At 40.7% G+C, this 21,440-nt stretch overlaps 2 protein-coding genes across 2 annotated transcripts in view; both read left to right on the forward strand.

The window, feature by feature from the left end:
• The window catches only part of PAXBP1 (PAX3 and PAX7 binding protein 1), a 31,428-nt gene extending 24,465 nt beyond the window's left edge, over positions 1 to 6,963 (forward strand). Inside the window, exons 16-18 of the mRNA XM_052641565.1 lie at positions 3,524 to 3,670; positions 5,304 to 5,458; positions 6,724 to 6,963. Coding sequence (XP_052497525.1) covers positions 3,524 to 3,670; positions 5,304 to 5,458; positions 6,724 to 6,841 — 420 coding nt within the window. The 3' untranslated portion in view covers positions 6,842 to 6,963. The remainder of the gene's footprint in view (positions 1 to 3,523; positions 3,671 to 5,303; positions 5,459 to 6,723) is intronic.
• Positions 6,964 to 17,053: 10,090 nt separating this feature from the next.
• SYNJ1 (synaptojanin 1) overlaps positions 17,054 to 21,440 on the forward strand; it is a 92,426-nt gene continuing 88,039 nt past the window's right edge. Inside the window, exons 1-2 of the mRNA XM_052650552.1 lie at positions 17,054 to 17,136; positions 18,189 to 18,334. Of these exons, the coding sequence (XP_052506512.1) occupies positions 17,054 to 17,136; positions 18,189 to 18,334 (229 nt within the window). The remainder of the gene's footprint in view (positions 17,137 to 18,188; positions 18,335 to 21,440) is intronic.

Consider the following 21,440-nt stretch of genomic DNA (forward strand, 5'->3'; position numbering starts at 1 on the left):
TCAACAAGATTATAACCCAAATCCCCCAGTTCCTAAGCCCTTTTTATTGTCTTATAGTTTTCTTTGTAAGAATGTCTTAGGAATGGAATTATATGCTAGTTAGCCTTTTGAATCTGGCTGCATTCATGTAACACAATGCATTCGTAATTTAGTGTTATTTTATGTTCATTCTTGTTTTCAAATGGTGAATATAGCGTTTAAAAATTTTTTATTGAAATATAGTTGACTTGATAGCGTGCTGTATAGTAGAGTGATTCAGTTATACATATACATATCTTTTCTCAGATTCTTCTGGATATACCATTTTTGGTGTGGTTTTTTATCCATCAGATAGTTTACAGTTTGGAGTAATTGTGAATAAACTTGGCAGCATACAGGTTTTTCCAGGTATATAAGTTTTAATTTCTGTTCGATAAATATCTAGATTATTAGGTAAATATCTGAAAGCTGTTTTCTAAACCAGCAGTATTAGTGTTCTAGTTCTTTCTCACACACCTCGGTATCTTTCGAGTTTTTATTTTTTTTAAGCCATTCTCCAAGTGTATGTTCAGGTCTTGTAATGGTTTGCGTTTCCCTAATGACTGAAGATGCTGAGCATGTTTTCATGTGCCTGCTTATTTGGGTTATACTTCATGTGGCTCAGATGGTAAAGAAACTGCCTGCAGTGCAGATCTGGGTTTGATCCCTGGGTCAGGAAGATCCTCTAGAGAAGGGCATGGCAACTCATTCTAGTATTCTTGCCTGGAGAACCCCAAGGACAGGGGAACCTGGTGGGCGACAGTCCATGGGGTTGTAAAGAATTGGACACAACTGAGCAACTAACACTCATATGTTCTTTAGTGAAGTATTTCTGTAAATCTTTGGCCCATTTTTTAAAATTGGGTTTTCTTATTATTGAGCTTTGAGTTTTGTATTCTTGATACACATACTTCACATACATGATTTGCAAACTTTTTCCCGAGTCTGTAGCTTGTCTTCATTCTCTCAGAAGTCCTTCATTCTGATGAAATCCAGTTACTACTTTACCCTGTTATGGATTCTGCTTTACGTGTCACATCTGAAAAATCTTTGTGTAACACAAGGCCACTAAGTTTTTTCTCTAGCCTTTCTTCTAGATATTTCATGGCTAAGTTCTACATTTAAGTTTGTGATTGATTTTGAGTTAATTTTTATATAGGGCATGAGGCCTGGTTGTTTAGGTTCATTTGCCCCAGCACACTTTGTTGAAAAGACTATCTTTTATTAAATTCATTTGCTTTTGTACCTTTGTTGAAAATCATCTGCCCTTATATGGGTCGTGGAAGGGTTTTTAAGTAGGGAGGTGACTTGCAAAATACTGTCATTTTTTAGATATTGCAGTTGCTGTGTGGAGATAATGGTTTGAAGTAGGTAAAGATGGTAATAATGAAAATGGGAATTAGTACTTACCACATACTTACTGTGTTCCAAGCGCTGTACCACACCCTTTATACAGATTATATTCTCTTGAATCCTCACAACAGCCCTGTGAGCTTAACTCCACTGATGGGACAGTAGGACTCAGAATCACCTACCCAGGCTTACTCCTTTGTTAACTGGTAGAGATGGGAGTCTCCTTCAGGCCAGTCTGACTCTTCACCAGTTCTTCTCAACTGCAGTTCTGGGAACAGACTAATTCCTGGTGCCCTAAGGCCTCTATCGTGTATGTACCTGGAATGGTACTAGTTCGTCCCATCCTTGGGAAGATTAAAGAGTTACGCAGATTGTTTTCTGTAGGATTGAGTTCTGTCACAGACCCTGCTTGAGAAGAACTGTCCCAGAGCCATAAAGAGATGACGGCAGCCTTCGTTAAGGGCATGGCAGCGGGGACCGAGAGAAGGGACAGCAGGGGTGGGGGCGGGGTGAGACAGCTTGAGGGAGAGGCTGGGAGTGACATCGACTGTGGCCTGCTTGATTGGGTGGATAATGTTGTATTTCCTAGAATGAGAGATACTGAGAACATCTAAGTATTTATGGTAGAATGGGCGGGGACTTCCATTTTTGTATGGGTATTGAGCTTCAGTAGCTTCCAGTGTCCTGGTTCATGAGGTCTGGTAAACATGCAAGTCTTACAAGTTAGTCTCTCAGTGGTGTCTGACTCTGTGACCCTATGGACTGTAGCCTGCCAGGCTCCTCTGTCCATGGGTTTTTTCAGGCAAGAATACATTTCCTTCTCCAGGGGATTTTCTTAATCCAGGGATTGAACCCAAGTCTCCTGCATTACAGGTGGATTCTTTGGCAATGAGCCACCAGGGAAGCATACAGTGTGGTAGTCAGAAAGAAAATTTTCATCTTTTGGCATGTTCATAGGATTATGACATTTTTCATGATTTTCAAGGGAGGACATTTATCTAAGAATAATCACTTCTCTGCCAGTACTTTGTTATGATGGAAACTGTTCTTACCTGCATTGTCCACTACAGTAACTACTAACTCTGTGTGGCTATTTAAAATTTAGTAAATCTCAGTCATTCTAGGAAATATTCAGGCCCTTCAAAACTGCTGCTTAGTGCTTGGGCAAGACATGGTCCACAGGATTTCATAAAGTGTTTTAGTGTGTAAGTAATTTACTTTGTATGTACTTAATTTAATCGCTTTACATTGCCTCTCAGTACTTTTTTTCCCTTCTCAAAAAAACAAACTTCTAGTAACAGAGATCTGATTTGTGGTTGCCACAGGTGGGGTTCAGTTCAGTTCATTCAGACGAGTCCAACTTTTTGCGACCCCATGGACTGCAGCACACCAGGCCTCCCTGTCCATCACCAACTCCTGGAGTTTAACTCAAACTCATGTCCATTGAGTCGGTGATGCCATCCAACCATCTCATCTCTGTTGTCCCCTTCTGCCGTCAGTCTTTCCCAGCATCAGGGTCTTTTCCAATGAGTCAGCTCTTTGGATCAGGTGGCCAAAGTATTAGAGCTTCAGTATCAGTTTCTCCACTGAATATTCAGGACTGATTTCCTTTAGGATGGACTGGTTGGATCTCCTTGCAGTCCAAGGGACTCTCAAGAGTCTTCTCCAACATCACAGTTCAAAAGCATCAATTCTTCGGTGCTCAGCTTTCTTTATAGTCCAACTCTCACATCAATACATGACCACTGGAAGAACAATAGCCTTGACTAGATAGGACGTTTATTGGCAAAGTAATGTCTCTGCTTTTTAATATGCTGTCTGAATGGGGAGATGGGGTAAAGTAATCAAAAGGTACAAACATCCAGTTGTAAGGTAGGTTCTGAGGATGTAAAGTACAACATGATGACTGTAATTAACTGTAGTGTACTGTATATTTGAAAACTGCTAAGAGAATAGAAAAAAGATGTGTAACTCTGAAGGGAGTGATGTTAACTAAACTCGTGGTAATCATCTCACAATATATATTTTAATTATTATATGTTTAAATCGTTAAACTTATGCAATGTTACATATGTGTCAATTATATGTGTTACATATAATGTCAATTATATCTCACTGGAACTGGGAAAAATAATTTCTATCTTCTTTCTAGCTCTTAGGGAATTTTCTTCAATGGTACGGCATTTTCTCAAACAAAACTCTTCAGGAATTATCAATAGACGGTTTATTAAATAGATACATTCTCATGGCTTTTCAGAATTCAGAATATGGAGATGACAGCATCAAAAAAGCCCAAAATGTGAGTTAAATGACACATACTGTAGTTTTTAAAGCATATACGTTAAGATGAATTGTTTGAAGAGATTTGAGAAATTTATGAAAACCCCTTTGATTATTGAATTTGGTGTAATGTTGACAGTCAGCTTGCCTCCCAGGTAGTCCCAAATCCCCTTAGCATTTTTTATATAAAAATTTGTGCTGTTAAATGTGTATATTTATCCTTCTATCTATCTATATCAATATTTATTTTTGTAGGTACTAATAAAAGTTTAACTTGGAGATAGTTTTTTAACAGTTGAATGAATGCTATTCTAAGTGTTACTAAAGAAATGATTTCTTCTCTCATTTAAGAAGTAATTCTAGTTAATTTTTTTTTACTTTATATACACGAGTTTACTTTATATGCATGTGTTAATATACACAATTTTGATAGTTTTTTTTTTAATTTTTAAACAATAATACAATTAAATTCTGCAAGTACAGTATAGCTTTTTGACCTGTACCATGTCAGAGTAATTCTCTGACATAACTCCCTCACCATCAAATATTTTTGTGTCTTGTTTCCTGTAAACATAGATTTTGTTGTACATTACAGTATAAACATCAATATTAGGAAATTACATTTATATATTGTCACCTAATTCTTAGGGCTCTTTTCAAGTGTTATCAGCTGTCTCAATAATATCCAAAGAAATTGGCAAAAGAAATTTCCAGATCATCCTTTGCATTCAGTTGTCATTTGAAGGTTTCCTTGACCTTCATACCTTGATACCCCTGAGAAAGATAGGCCAGTTTTTTATAGAATGTCCTTTAGTTTGGGTTTTCCTGATATTCTGTCATGGCTATATTCACATTTTGCATCTTTGGCAAGAATTGTCCTAGAAGACTTGATTAGTATGGGCTCCTTCAGGTTGACCTCTGTGACCTTGTTTCTAATTTGGGGGAGCATTTCCTTGTTTCCTGGCAGATGTTCCAGGCTCACCTGGTACTTGCTTGGCCCAGTTCAAATCCATTGTTTCTGCAAGCATCCCCAGGTTCTTCGGTGGGGCGCCTTGTCTGCCCACTGGCCGCTTTCTCACAAGTGGGAATGGGCTTCCCCTTGCTCAGGTTTCGGTTCCCCATGCCGAGTTGCCGCCATGCTGTGCCGGCCCTGCTTAGGTGCCTGCCCTAGGCTGCCCCTCTGGCATGATGCTCTCTCCACCCTGTGCTGGGCCGGCGTGGCTCCCGCTGTTGGTACAGGTGCCTGCTGACTGAACCATTCTGCGGGGGAGGGGCTGTAATTTGGTATTTATGCTATACATATCATTACATCAGAAACTGCTGACGAAAAGTCAGTTCAATTCATGTAGGGCTTGGAAGACTGGAAAGTGAGGCAGTTGGTTATCAATTTTATGTCCCCAATGTACTTAACATTTTGGAGAAATTATCTTTTACTTTGGGTGTCTGTCGAAGTTTAATATTAGAGTATATCCAAGTGTATTTGTATAGCTTATGTAGAAAATCTGGTTTAAAAGAATATCCCTTCTAAGTAATTAGTTAATACATAGCTCAATAGCATATCTTCTAGTTAAATACATTATACCTGTTGTCTAGACTCAGCTTTTAGGCACTTTATTTTTGTTTTAACTGTTCTACATCTTTCTTCTCCATAGGTAATTAATTGTTTCCCCAAGCAGTGGTTCGTAAATCTGAAAGGAGAAAGAACTATTTCTCAGTTAGAAAACTTCTGTCGATACCTTGTACACTTAGCAGATACAATTTACAGAAACAGTATTGGGTGCTCTGATGTGGAAAAAAGAAATGCAAGGTAATTATTTATAATTACTGAATGAAACAGTGATCTAGAGTCTTAGTTTTTGGGTCTAGTATTAAAATGCTTTTGGTAGCGACATGTTTATATTTTACTTTAAATTGTACATTAACTTCATATTGATAAACCTACCAAAAATGTGCATTGTATTTTTTCACTTTTGCAACTCTTACCTAATCTTTTTTCAGTATGTTACTTATTCATGAAAATATTTAGGGACGACTTCTACTTCTAGTAAGCACCAGCTGTAAGGGGAATGAATGAATCATTATTTTCTCTGCCTTCTCCCTTGAAAAATTGAGGAGACTGTAGACTCTTAGAATGTCATGCATCTTGGTCTTTCGAGGTTCATTTTACAGATATAAATCCAAGAAAAAAATAGCCACTGAAACCCCAAGTATATTAAAGGTTATATCCCAATTTGGGGATGTTTGTGGTCTATGTTAAGTTTTATATCATTTTGGTGTTGGTTGCAGTGTTTTGGGGAGTTTAAATATAAACAAACAGTATTCACTTTTCTACAGAAAAGAATTTAGCAGCTATTTAAACACCTGCTGTGTGTAGTGCACATAAAGTAGGCTCCACGTGGGTCACAACATCTTACAAATTATAATTCTTCCCAGGAAGGTGCTTAATACAGTTCTGTAGAGAAGAGACACCTGACAGTGTCACACTGATTCAAACTAATGTTAAACGTACTTCCTGGACCAGCAGCAGCAGCATCACCTGGGAGCTTTGTTAGAGACGCAGATTCTCAGGCCTCACCCCAGACTTGCTGAACAGAATTCCAAGGGAGGGACTCGGTGGTCTGTGTTTCAGCACTCCTCTAGCTAATTCTGATATATGCTAAAATTTGAGGATTGCTGAGAATGACTTGTAGCTGGGTGATAAAGGAAGCCAGATTATACTTTATTATTGGATTTTAGAGGAATGGAAGTTATGCTGGATCTTGATGGACTGGTGATGAATACTCACAAATGCAATTTATGTTCCTGGTGTATTCTGGAAGAGCTAGGACTTGGGTTTGGGAAGGAATGGGTGGCTGGGCTCTGAAGTAGTTAGGCAATAGATTGCTTCCTTTCCTTTCTAGATATTAATGAAAATCATGGATCTGAACGAGATGTGGGGTGTTGTTTTTTTCTTTTTTTAATGAGTCCTTTTTCTGGCTAGTCATCTAAACAGGAAATTTTTTTTTTTTAATATGGATAATTTTTTTCACATGCTGTAACTTGCTTATTTCGGTTTCCTTTTTTCTTTTTTAGAGAAAACATAAAACAGATAGTAAAACTCCTTGCAAGTGTTCGAGCTCTGGATCATGCTATGTCTGTTGCAAGTGACCACAATGTGAAAGAATTTAAGTCTTTGATCGAAGGAAAATAGATCTATGAGACTAAAAAAAGCCTATTTGCTCTAATACCATTCCCAGTGTAAAAATTTTGTATATATGTAAAGTTTCTTAAACTGTAAAATATTGACTCATTTTAATACAAAGAATGTTATTAATATTCAATACTGTGTCCTTAAATGCAATTTCTTCAGAATGAAAGGAATTCAGATTATTTCTAGGAAGTCTATGAATGGTTTCCTTACTGCCTGCCATACTTTGTTTACAGAAGTATTTTATATGGTCAATTAAATTAACCCTCTCAGTTAACTGTTCTCTGTAAAGGATGTGTGCAGTGTATACTGTATAGTTATGCATATGTATATTTATACCACCATGGAGTTACTTTCACACTGGAAATCTGTGGTGTTTTTCTACAGAGTAAGCCTTTTAACAGCAGAAAAATTATTCAGTAGCAAATTGTCTTAGGGAAATTACTACACTGTTGCAACAAAAGGGCTGGCAAGTGACTAAATATTCATCACTTTTGGTTAGCAGTTGCTGTCACTGAAGCTGTGCTGCCTTAAAATTGAGAGTTGAGTGTGGACTTAGTCATTGGTGAATGGTGAACTTTTTTTCCTTCCTGAGTTAGCATTACAGTCAACTGTTCGTTTAATGTGAGCTCTAAATAATATACGCAACATAGGTTTCTGAAAAGAACACAGACATTTCATTTTTGGAAATAATAGACCCACAACCTAACTGCATGGTTTGGGCTGACTGTCCTGTCTCATTATGATTTTACTCCCTGACCAGGTTAAATACATGCATTTGTATTTTAGTAGTCTAGCATTATATTTAAAATCCCACATATGTGAGTTATATATGCAATAAAGAACACATTTTGCTGATTCGCCACACCCAGGCAGTTTAATACCCATGGTCTTCTATAATATTTACGTACTGTGCTTAGTTGCTCAGTCGTGTCTGACTCTTTGAGACCCTGTGGACTGTAGCCTACCAGGCTCCTCTGTCCTTGGGGATTCTCTAGGCAAAAATACTGGAGTGAGTTGCCGTGCCCTCCTCCAGGGGATCTTCCCAACCCAGGGATCGAACCCAGGTGTCCCAAACTGCGGGGGGATTCTTTACCGACTGAACCACCAGGGAAGCCCTATAATATTTATACCATGTTGTAAATGATTCTGTGATTTTCAAAAGAACTTTATGGAAATTAAGAACTACTGTTTGATAGTTACATATGTAATTAGCCTTTAGCCAAGCATTAAATTAATTTTTAAATAGAACCATTGTTGCATTTGGCTGGCGACTAATTTTACTTAGAGCATTTCAAATGACTGATATAGTGAGATAATTATCATGAGTACCTTGGTCAAGTCAAATACTATTTAGAACAGTGTCATGCACTCTTTATTGCTCTTGTCAGTTTTATCTTTATTGTAGGAACACTGCTTATCCCTACAGATTCATTCTTGATGAATTTTGTTACAACTCAGTGGCCTACTAAATAGAATTAAAATAGAAGGCTTAGTCTCAACTTCAGTGTACTAAAATATATAGACATGTATATATATATATGACATGCACATCATTTGTGCCTTAAATTTGTTTTTTGAAACCTACTGGACTGATTACTTCCCACTTTTCCTATATCTGCTTTTAAGGACTCGAAGTTAAACTCAGATTCTTCATCCTATAAAATCCATCAGGCTCTTATACTTTCAGGAGTGAGTTTGGTGAATTTAGCATAGAACTGTGTGTTGAACAAGTAGTTCTTATATCTCAACCGGAAGTTTTTTATTCCTGAAATAGGTGAAGGACATTCTTTCTTAGGAAGGAAATTGTCAAATGTTTAAATTCAGAGGGTGACATTTTAATAAAGCTTGAGGTTTTTGTCTTTTCAGTTTTTTCTTTTGGCACAGTCTTTAAAAATACTTGCAAAATAGATGAGGAGGGTTTTTGAAAAGGAAAGTTATTGAGACTATAAACCACAGCCATAAATACCGATAACTACTGTTGTGTACCAAATGATGCTGGTGAGCCACATCCTTATTGATGTCATGGTGCAAACACCTGCAGCTGTGCCGGAGGGCTTTCTCAGCCTGTGCTACAGGCTAGAGGGTCCAACACCTCTGGGAGCAACCCTTGGCCAAAGAAAGGAGGGGGAGGGTAAGTCCCCCAGTGTGTTAGTTCAGGTCCTCTGGGGAGCAGTCCCTGAGATGGCATTGGATATACAAGAGATTTGGGGGGTGGAAATGATGATGGGAGTGAAGGAGAGGGAGTGGGAGGAGGCTGAGAGAGCTTTAGAGCCAAGAGATTGTGAGTAAGTGTGACCTCTGAGGGTGATCGGGAAGGAATTACGGAAGGTGTCAGACATCAGTGGAATTCTAAGGAAGTTTCAGCAGGGCTGACAGAGTCCTCAGTACAAAGTCATGGTCCTGAGGAGTTCTGTGTTTCCAGGAGCTGGCCTGCCTTTGTATCCCCACCAGCTCAGTAATGGGTAGAGGACAGTTCTTGAGCATGGCCACTCTTTGGAGATCTAAAGGAGCACGGTTTCACGTTGACCACACCAGCTTCCTAGTTTCAGGAAAACAGGTATGTTCCGCGTCTTCTCTCACAGGCTGCAGTTGACTTGAACCAGAGTTGTCTGCAGTGAAGACCTCATCACCCAGAACTGGCCCAGAATTTTCAGGAATCTTAAGTGACTTCCTCATGAGAATATACTAAAATACAGAGTTCCTTGGTTGTTTTAAAGATAGGTTTGTGGGGTATGATTTATTATAAATGTTTTACCCTTTATAAACACGCATAGTTCAGGGCATTTGGACAAATACCTAATTTTTAAATGAGAATTTCCCTTGAAATTCTGACATCCTCCTAAAAATAGTCACATGTTTTAGAGCTGCAAGATACAATATGAAAATGTCAGTTGTTACATTGTATCTTTTTATGGTTACAATGACTCTTCTCATTTCTAACTGTAATATCCATGTAGTAGAGGGAGTGTTGCCATTCCTTGATTATGACAAAGAACACTTTGTTGTTTCAGGTAAACAACTGTCTATGGGCGTTGGGTTCATAGTTTCTAAGAGAGACTCCAGATTGCTCAGCAAAGGTAGACAGGCTAAAAATTGTTACATGAAATCAGTATTGATACACAATGTTGATTGGTCACTGGCCTGCTTCTGGACCTCTGAGCCCGTTATTTGTACTGGCTTCCTCCCAACCCCGTCACCCCTAACTCTCACAGAGGCTCAGAGGTTAGACTCATCCAGTATGAGGAAAATGCCTAGCACAGCATTTCTCAGAATGTATACTGCGGTGCACCAGTTCAGGGGCTGTTACTTTAAATGATCTTTAGGAAAATGAGACTGAAATATAAGATATGACACCATAAAACTCCTAGAAGGGAATGTAGACATTCTCTACCACAATTCATACCAGTGATTTCTTAGGTCAGTCTCCCAAGGTAATAGAAATAAAAGCAAAGGAGTACGTCAAGGCTGTATATTGTCACCCTGCTTATTTAACTGATATGCAGAGTACATCATGAGAAACGCTGGGCTGGAAGCAGCACAAGCTGGAATCAAGATTGCCGGGAGAAATATCAATAACCTCAGATATGCAGATGACACCACCCTTATGGCAGAAAGTGAAGAGGAACTAAAAAGGCTCTTGATGAAAGGGAGCGAAAAAGTTGGCTTAAAGCTCAACATTCAGAAAACGGAGATCATGGCATCTGGTACCATCACTTCATGGGAAATAGATGGGGAAACAGTGTCAGACTTTTATTTTGGGGGGCTCCAAAATCACTGCAGATGGTGACTGCAGCCATGAAATTAAAAGACGCTTACTCCTTGGAAGAAAAGTTATGACCAACCTAGATAGCATATTGAAAAGCAGAGACATTACTTTGCCAACAAAGGTCCATCTAGTCAAGGCTATGGTTTTTCCAGTGGTCACGTATGGATGTAAGAGTTGGACTGTGAAGAAGGCTGAGCGTCGAAGAATTGATGCTTTTGAACTGTGGTGTTGGAGAAGACTCTTGAGAGTCCCTTGGACTGCAAGGAGATCCAACCAGTCCATTCTGAAGGAAATCAGCCCTGGGATTTCTTTGGAGGGAATGATGCTGAAGCTGAAACTCCAGTACTTTGGCCAACTCATGCGAAGAGTTGACTCATTGGAAAAGACTGATGCTGGGAGGGATTGGGGGCAGGAGGAGAAGGGGACAACAGAGGATGAGATGGCTGGATGCCATCACTGACTCAATGGACGTGAGTCTGAGTGAACTCCGGGATTTGGTGATGGACAGGGAAGCCTGGTGTGCTGCAATTCATGGAGTCACAAAGTCGGACACGACTGAGTGAGTGAACTGAACTGAATCAAATTTACAAGTTTTTATACAGCAAAGGAAACCATAAAAGAAAAAGACACCTACAAATTGGGATATTTGCAAATGACATGACTGACAAGGGCTTAATTTCCAAAATATGTAAACAAAAACCCAATCAAAAAATGGGCAGGAGGCCTAAATAGACATTCCTCCAAAAAAGACAGATGGCCAACAGGCACATGAATAAGATGCTTAATGTCACTATTAGAGAAAGGCAAATAAAAACGACAGTGAGGTACCAATTCACACTGGTCAGAATGGCCATCATTTAAAAAATCTACACATAACATGCTGGAGAAGGTGTGGAGGAAAGGGAACCCTTCTACACTTGGTGGGAATGAAAATTGGTCTAGCACTATGGAGAACAGTATGGAGTTTCCTTAAAAAACTAAAAAAGTTGCCATTTGATCCAGCAATCCCATTCCTGGACGTATAGGGGCAAAACTGAAATTCAAAAAGATATGCACCCCAATATTCATAGCAATGAAGTAAGTCAGAAAGTCCCTTGGACTGCAAGGAGATCAAACTAGTCAATCCTAAAGGAAATCAACCCTGAATATTCATTGGAAGAACTGATGCTGAAGCTGAAGTTCGAATACTTTGGTCACCTGATGTGAAGAGCAGACTCACTGGAAAAGACCCTGATGCTGGGAAAAATTGAAGGCAAATGGAGAAGGGGGCAACAGAGGATGAGATGGTTGGATGGCATTACTGACTGAGTGGACATAAGTTTGAGCATACTGGCCATGTGATATCACTTATATGTGGAATCTGAAATATGGCACAAATGAACTTAGCTATGAAACAGAAACAGACTCACAGAGAACAGACTTGTGGTCCCATGGTTTGGTGGGGTTGGGTTGAGAGTTTAGGATTAACAGTTGTAAAAATCCATTCTTTAGAATGGATAAAGAACAAGGTCCTGCTATATATACTGGCTTCCCAGGTGGCACTAGTGGTAAAGACCCTGCCTGCCAATGCTTAAAGAGATGCGGATTCAATCCCTGGGTCAGGAAGATCCCCTGCAGTAGGGGATGGCAATCCACTCCAGTACTCTTGCCTGGAGAATCCATCCCGTGGACTAGCTCAGCCTGGTGAGCTACATAAGTCTGTGGGGTTGCCAAGAGTTGGACATGACTGAAGCAACTTAACACACAGAATGGATAAAGAAAAGGTCCTACTATATAGCACAGGAAACTATTAATATAGTCAATATGATATGTAAACCATATTGGAAAAAATATGAAAATATTGGAAAAAATATGCAAAAATGTACATATAACTTTGCTGTACAGCAGAAATTAACACAACATTGTAAATTGACTTAATAAATTTTTAAAAAGATATTTAGGAAAATATACGTTTTACCCCATGCTTGACAATTCAAAATACATGATAAAGGATAAAAGATTTGACAAATCCTGTAGAAACCATTTTAAGCTACTTCACAAAAGCAGTTTGACCATGAAAGCTTACCTTTTACATGTACCTTTAGATGTTGAAATTCCACAGTGCCTGCTGTGTAGCCAGCAAGAGCCAGACTGAACAATGAACATCCTACCACTCTGATCTTGGGAAGGCCAAGTCCTGTTATGGCTCTGGTCCTTTGATTTCCACAAGAATCCTTGTATATCATTAACACAAACCACTGAGCTCCCTTGACTGGGTCTCTTTTTTCCAAATGAAAACAAGTGTCACATACAAGTTCCCTGTATGCTCCAGTGGCAATTTCCTTAACTCTGGTATGTGTGAACAGTTTTTCAGTCTTTGATGTTTTTGATTTTATTCTCAATGATTCTGCCCTCAAACTTACATGTTTTCAACTGACAAAATTTGTCTTTCTTATTTAAAATCTTATCCTTCACTGATTACTATGAACTTGTTCAAAGCAAATAGCTAACTAATGCTATTTATAACTTACCATTGTGTTGCTCCTCAAGACCATTGTTTTCTCTTTAACAAGGAGTCATCCATGCCTTTATAATGGATCTTTGCAGATCTTGATACGAAGATCTGTATCTGTCTCCATAACCTGAAAGGAGCTATTAAAGATAACAGAATCAGGCTGTTAACATTCCCCAAATTTACCAAATGCTTTCTAGCATTTTTGATAAGGAAATCCAGGAAAAGTAGGCTACCATTAATATACGTGAATATGTCAAAATTCATAGCCTTGTAACATATGGTATATTTTTTATGTTATTGAGATAATCAATGATTTCTAAAGAAACAACAAATGTATGTTTCAACCTGATACAGGGAATTGTCCATAGGAGACTAATTTGGTCAAAACCCAACATTTAAAGATCATGTTGGGGTTTTTTTTCTTTTTTTTGGCGTGTGGGATCTTAGTTCCCTGACCAGGGATGGAACCCATCCCCCCTGCACTGGAAATGCAGATTCTTAACCACTGGACCACCAGGGAAATCCCTAAAAATCATAGTGTTTGCCTTCAATTAATCAAAGCTATGGGAGCTGTTGTCTTAAAACATCTATCAGGTTGTTTTACTGAGCTCAGTTTCTCTCCTGATGGAAAGTTACATTGTCTTTTATTAGTTGTCTGTGGCTGCTGTAACAAATTACCACAAACTGTGCAGATTAAAACAGCAGAAATTCATTTCCTCACAGTTCTGGAGTCCAGAGATTTGAAATGAAGATATTTGCAGAACTGTGCTCCCTTCTAAGACTCCAGGGAAGAATCCTCCCTGCCTTCTGGTGGCCACTGACATCCCTTGGCTAGTGACCACATTGCTGCAGTCGCTACCTGTCTTCATACTGTCTCTGTGTGTGTAAGTGTGTGCATGTATGTGTGTGAAGTCTCCCTCTGCTGTCTTATGAGGGCGTTTGTGATTGCACTTAGGGAATACCCAGATAATCCAAAGTAACTTCAAAATCCTTAATACAAACATCTCTACAGAGCCTTGTTTTCCCCAGAAATTAATATTCACATGTTCTAGGGGTTCAGTTCAGTTCAGTTCAGTCGCTCAGTTGTGTCCGACTCTTTGCGACCCCATGAATCGCAGCACGCCAAGCCTCCCTGTCCATCACCAACTCCCAGAGTTCACTCAGACTCGCATTCATTGAGTCAGTGATGCCATCCAGCTATCTTATCCTCGGTCATCCCCTTCTGCCCCCAATCCTTCCCAGCATCAAAGTCTTTTCCAATGAGTCAACCCTTCGCATGAAGTGGCCAAGTACTGGAGCTTCAGCTTTAGCATCATTCCTTCCAAAGAACATCCAGGGCTGATCTCCTTCAGAATGGACTGGTTGGATCTCCTCGCAGTCCAAGGGACTCTCAAGAGTCTTCTCCAACACCACAGTTCAAAAGCATCAATTCTTTGGCGCTCAGCCTTCTTCACAGTCCAACTCTCACATCCATACATGACCACTGGAAAAACCATAGCCATAACTAGATGGACCTTAGTCGGCAAAGTAATGTCTCTGATGTGGATATCTTTAGGAGGTACTATTTTTCATCCAACCACAGGCCTCGCTGTTCATTTTCAAGGGTCAAGATTGTGTCAGCCCATCTCCATAGGCCCTTAGGACTTCACTGAGAAGTTTGTGTATGCCATTTAACTTGTATTTTAAAGTCAGCCCATTCCAAACTTCAAATTTGGTGACAATTTGGCCAGCTATTTTCAAATGTTGTAATATAGAAGTACAAATAAAAGAGAGACAAGATAAACAAGGAGTGACAGTTTTTAAAAATCACTAATAAAATGGCGCTTATGTTTTTAAAGAATCTGCCTGCAATGTAGGCAGACCTGGGTTCAATCCCTGGGTTGGGAAGATCTCTTGGAGAATGGCTACCCACTTCAGTATTCTTGTCTGGAGAATTCAATGGACAGACCGTGGAGTTGCAAAGAGTCAGACAGGACTGAGTGACTAACACAAGTATGTTTTTAAACCCTGAGCATGTGCTTATTTCATGACTACAATGATCTGTTTTGAAAAGACTTGGTAAAGCTGTGGCCTTCTGACAACTCTTGAAAAAGAGTCCAGTCTAATTCAAAGAAAAAAGCAGCAATTCAGACCAGAACCAAGAAATGTTAACCTAAATTTCCTTAGTTGAAATCCAAAGGAACCAGGAATAGGCAGATCATTGAAAAGAGCCTAGCACTGAGATGGAGTGGGCAAGTTTGGTGGTTCCAACCCTACTTCAAAGCAATTTTTTTGTTGGTTCTTTTAATTTTTTTTTAAAATTTTATCATCACACTGAGTAACTTTTAACAAGTTAACTTTTCTGGGTCTCAGCTGTCATAAAAAAAAGAACAACTTGCCAGCGTCATACTCAATTACATCAACACATCTCCTGAAGCCATAACCTTCCATAAGTTTTTCTGGTGCCTATCTATCTGCTATTCCTTTGGGGCTATACAAGTAATATACCTAGAAAGGCAAAAAGGAAAAAAGTCCATTCTCACTCCCATTTCATTTTTCTCTGTCCAGTGCAACCTCCAATCGAAATGGATTCTTCTGGTTACTTCCCTGGTGGTTCAATGGTTAAAACTGGCCGTGGTTTTAACCACATTCAGTTCACTCCCTGATCTCAGGGAACGAAGATCCTGCATGCCACAGGGTGTGGTCATAAAAGAAATAGATTCTTCTGGAGAGGAAAAAGAAAATAAAGCAACCATAGACCAGTAGAGTGTCTTAATGAGTTTAGTTCTGAGGCTACTGTTAGAAAGCACTACAAAGAGCAAAAACAGTTTTTCTAAGGAGATGGTACTAAACGAGAGAAATCCCCTCCGGTCCTCAAACTAAACCCGTGTCTTTGCATATTTCCTTCCATAAAAGAAGTGGTTTCTTTGCTAATGAATTGTAGCTACTTTGGTATACTGAAATCCGGATGGTTTCAGATTCTCTAAAATGGATGAAAAAATGTTAAGTCACATGATAGGGCCTGGAGGGGAAAATGATCTCGTGCAATACACTAAATTTAAATTCTGCTTTTGTTGTTGCAAGCAAGGAGGGAAAGAGGCTAAGCAAGAGGAATGATTTCCTGAGGTGCAGAGATCTTTTGAGTTTATTCCAATTCCTTTTCACCTTGTGGGTTTTGACTTCATTCCCAAGTTTAGGTCTATTAAGTGGAAATGGACTGAGAAGTCCATGGGACAAACTGATATTATCCAGGAAGCATGCTTTGTTGGAAAATGAGGATAGGGTGAAATGATAAGATGCCCTGAGCTGTGAAATTACACGGTTGGCGAGAGCTATTCGCCATCCGGTGACAACCCAGAGCTACTGCCTGGGCCTCAGTACGGCCATGTGGAAGTCTCGAGATCCTGGCTTGTGATTTCAGACAGCAGACAACTCTTTTACGGTGCTCCGGAGAGCTCCAGAACACACAAGAAAACTGCAGCGAACAGGGATGTTCCAAAGCGGGCAACCAGCTCTTCTGCTACCTACCCAGACGCCGTGAGACACCATGGACAGCTCTTCAGGCGCTGCCCGCTTGTCTGGCGTGCTGCCGTCCCCAGGCCTAACCCCGAGCCCGTTAGGCCGGTGCGGGTGGCGCGGGGTAGTCCTGACGCCTTCTGGGGCAAGCCCCCGAAGTTTTCCCCAGAGTCCCTCCCCGGCACCCTAGGGGAGGGTCGGTAAGCTCTGAGGAGACCACGCGAGGGGAGGCGGGGGAGGCCGCATCTTCGCTCTCCCGGCATCCTCAGCGGTGGGACCTGCAGCCGCCGCCTGGGGAAACAGGCCGCCCGAAGCGAAGGTCGCTGCGCGCGGAGGCGGCGGGCAGCTCACGGATAACCGACCCGCGGCGTAGTCAGGGAGTGGGGCGGCACCTCCCACGACGCCCCGCCCCTTCCCCGCTAAGGGGGCGGGCCTTCCGCCCCTCGGCCGCGGCGCAATGCGGAAGAGACAGACGCGCCAGAGCGGAAGTGACGGTTGCGGCGGCTGCGGCCGCGGAAGGAGGAGGAGCCGGAGAAAGAGGTGAGACAGCCGGCCTGTCGGGGGGCGGGGAGCGGCCGCGGCCAGACCCACCGGCTGCGAGGCTCGCGGGCCGGCGCTTCCTGGAGCAGTCTCCTCCTCCGCAGCCCGGCGGCAGCGGTGAGCGGCCACCGCCGGCAGCCCGGGTACGGGAGGGCAGGCGGGGTGGGTGGGGGACCGCCGGTTTTATGCGGGGCGCCGCGCCGGGCGGAGGGGGTACTGAGGTGACAGCGGCTGTCAGCGTGCCTGCCCGCGGGAAAGGCAGAGAGTCCGTCTGGGAGCCGGGTCTTCTCTTCTGGCGTATAACGGAGGAATGGGGCTTCTCAGGCGCTTGCGTCCCCTCCTGAGAAGGAGCCGCTTTCCGGGCTGTCGACGGCCCGAGGAGCCCTGGTCCAGTCCCGAGTCTTGACTCTTCTCCCCACCCCGGTGGCCATTGATATTTACCTGCCCCCGAACCCGTCAGCCGGCGGTGCCCAGGGCTTGGGCGGCTTCCTTTCACTGCCGCTCCCCGCCCCGGGAGCTCCTGTGGTGTCGAATAATCCTTTCTCTTCTCTCACCCCTAAGGAGCTTTGAATCAACCCTGTTCACCTTTCTTCCCACCTTCGTCTCTTCCCTCGCGCCCCCCAGCCCAGGGGATCGGTTTGAAGTTTCCGAATCGTTTTCCCTTTCAAACGGCAGTGACAAATCCCGAAGCAGAAAGCGGATAAACCACTCCCGAGCGAAAATAGACTCAATTTTTTTTTTCCTTTTTGGTAAACAGAAAGGGGAAACTCATCTTAACCAAACCGTTCTTGGAACTTGGAGTGATAAGAGAACCCTGTCTTGCCTTGCTATGAGACCGCTTTCCCTCTTGCTTTTCGGTAAAAAATTAAGTGACGACTTACCTTTTGGAATAAACCATTCTGTCCCCTAGCTCTCTCCGCACTCCCTCCGCTTTTTTTTTTTCACACCCCCCCCCCCCCATCAAAACCTGGCAGGGAGGGACTTCGTGATGGCTTGCAGTCCTTGCTGCAGAAGGAAACGTTAGCTTCATTTGCTTTGCTTGGTTTTCACAGGGCTGCCTCCGAAGAAAGGAGAATGGCGTTCAGCAAAGGATTTCGAATCTATCACAAATTGGATCCCCCACCTTTCAGCCTCATAGTGGAAACCAGGCATAAGGAAGAATGTCTCATGTTCGAGTCTGGGGCTGTAGCGGTGCTCTGTAAGTCTTCTCTCGCAACCCAGCTCATCAGGATCTGTTTGCTTGCAGTAATTCAGATTCAACCTTTTTTTTTTTCTTTTTTTCAAAAGAAGATTCTGATAACCCCCTCACTGTATTTCACCTCACAGGTCATGCTTTTATTTCCTTTTAACCAGACCGTATTGTTTTTCAAAGTTTTCTTTGCATGCTGAAGGTTTTTGATGAGAGTGGGGAGAGATGCCAGTTTGGGTACAGATTTTTGCTTTCTTGGGTTCTGCTGCTGCTTCTAAAAGTAAATCTTTCTTTCCAAAAAAATACGGTTGCAATGTATAGCATATCATGTAAACCTGTAAAACAGCTTGCTTGACATTTTTGCGGAATGAACAGAATTTCTTATAGCTCAGGTATAGTCATGGACTATAAGAATATTTGTTTATTATTTTTGGAATATCTTGTGATGAGGCTTTTATATTTCCATTAAGAAAATTTTAAACCTTTAAAATTTCATGTAAGGTAGGTGCTTGATTTCATATTGGTTAAGAAATTATTTTGATAGTTTATTTTAAAGGACTACTGCAGCACAGGAAAAATAGTAGATTAGTAAGGTTTGGGTTATTTTGTGGGCAGATGGATGAGATTAAAAATATTAATTTGAATATTACTTTTCTTGGTGTAAGATTTTGACAGGTAACTTCAGTTTGGGATTATTTCAAATGTGATTATTGTTAGAGGCTTTCTTGTGATAACTACTTGTCCTATATTATGTTTTTGCTATGTAGGATCAGTTTGAGTATTGGTCATATTTTTAAAAGTTAAAAATAACATTTGAAAGGCATACTTACAACTATAAACCCATGAGCATTAGAGTTTCTCCAGATTTGGTAGGGAAAGGCTGAAGACCGTAATATCTACATACAGAATATTAACATACAGAATATTATGATCAGTTAAACCTGATCTTAATACTCAAAAATAATAAAATTTTACCCTGATTGTGGAAATAGTGACATAATGGAAAATCTTAAGCAAAGAACAATGTATAAGAAATACGTATTTTTTGGTAAATACAGTAACATGGTTTGAGTGAACAGGAAGAGGTTATATGTTTTCTAAGAAACAATTAGTAGCATGTGTTATAAGCAGTCAGGACTTAGTTCGTTTACATTGTTATTTATACTTAAATCAACCAAACTGTCGCTTGCTACAGTGTTAATTTGCAAAGTATGTTTCTTTGTACTACAAATCTCATACTGATGAATTCTATCTAGATCAAAGACTGTGTATGGGGAAAAGGTTTGTCTTAGCATATGAAACACTATTCAGCTGCTTGTGTTTTGGTGGTTTCCTAATTTGTCTAAATTCTAAATGTTTCTTTAATGGTGATTGTTAGTAATACTAGGAAGTCAAATTTCTGGCTGCAAAATATTTATTACCTATAGGTCAGGAAGCCTAAGGATAATCTCAATTCCAAACCTCCAGAGGTCCTCTTTTATGCCAAATAATGGTTAAAAAAAAAAAAAAAAGTAACTCCCCAGCTATCCATTTTGGCATTGCTGCCACTGTGCTCAGTTGTGAATGACTCTTTGTGACCCCTTGGACTAGAGCCCCCCAGGCTCTTCAGTCCTTGTAATTCTCCAGGCAGAAATACTGGAGTGGGTTGCTGTTTCCTACTCCAGGGTATCTTCCCCACCCAGGAATCAAACCTGCATGTTTTGTGTCTCCTGCATTGACAGGCTTATTCTTTACCACTGTGTCATCCAGGAAGCCCATTTTTGAAGGTAGTGTTCATGTTAAGAAAATATTAAGAACATTGTCTCTGCTACTTATTAACTCTCTTTATTTTCATTAGCTTTAGACTGTATAAGTAATAGTTTTCAGGAGAAGAAAACTTTGAATGTTGCCTCTCTCTATAGATCTCACATAAATGGATATTTAATCTTCTGAGTATGTCATTAGCTTTTCTATTATAAAAGTTAATATTTAAAATATTAATATTTAAGAGCTAACAGACCTTTTTATAAATCATTTGACTTGTAAAATTAATTTGACATTCTAGTCTGAATGCTACCAAGATGTGTACTGTGCTGTAGAATGTTCATTTTTAAAAGCCTTCACTTTTTTTTTTGAATACAAAAAAAATGTACTCAGGGAATTGTGCTGGGAAAATACTGAGATGTTCTATTTATCTTCATCTATCTCAGTCCTTTGATTCACTGCATCTTGCATGTTAATCTACCAGAAGAATCTTCTAAAATCGTTTTTTATATTTAACCAAAGTGTTACCCCATTTTTCAGTAAAAGTTCAAACTCCTCAGCCTGTCAGTTGAGGCCTTCCATCATTTGGGCCCACCCCATGATTCACTGTTGACCTCCTTTAAGGGAGACTGGTGTTACCTTAGCACCCTCCCAAAGTATTTTTCTTTTTCCAACCCTCATCCTTTCTTCCTGGAATGCTGGAATGCTTTTTTCTATCTTTCCAGTCAAAGCCAGTCAGTTCCAGCTTCAGGAATCTTCTTCCTTCCAGAAGAATCTGTCCCACCCACCCCCTCCTTCTTATTCTTGTCTCTTCCTTCCATGAATTTTGTGGACTTTATCACAAGGTGAATGCTTTTTTTGTGCTGCCTTCATTGTTCTCTGTATGCTTGTATCCAGTGGTGGAAGTGATCCTAGCAGGACTCAGCCTTCTAGTACCCAAAGTTTGTGACTTCCGTAGGCTCCAGTTGTCCAGCTCTAAAGTTTAAACAGTTAGACATCTTAGGCCATACATGTCATTAAAGATTGGCAGTCACTTACTTTTCTTGGCATAGGCCAGAAGTGCCATGAGACACTCACCATGAAATGTTGTCTTTCCAATTATTGGCATATGTTAAAAAATAGGGTGCAAGTGAAAATCAGTTCCTGGATCCTTTTAGGGCCTGGGTATCCACTTATCAGTCCAGTCCTGTCTTAATGTTGATAAAGATGTTAAATCAGTCCTGATACTATGACTTAGTCAGTGAACCAGTGTCTTTCAGCTCTGGATGCACATTATAATTTCCAAATAGTGATGCCTGGGCTCCAGCCCCCCAGAGGTTCTGATATAATTAGATTGCGATCACTGTTTCTGAGCATGGTTTATGTAGGCTTT

The sequence above is a fragment of the Budorcas taxicolor genome, chromosome 1 (assembly GCF_023091745.1).
Source record: "Budorcas taxicolor isolate Tak-1 chromosome 1, Takin1.1, whole genome shotgun sequence".
In the NCBI taxonomy this organism is placed as follows: Eukaryota; Metazoa; Chordata; class Mammalia; order Artiodactyla; family Bovidae; genus Budorcas; species Budorcas taxicolor.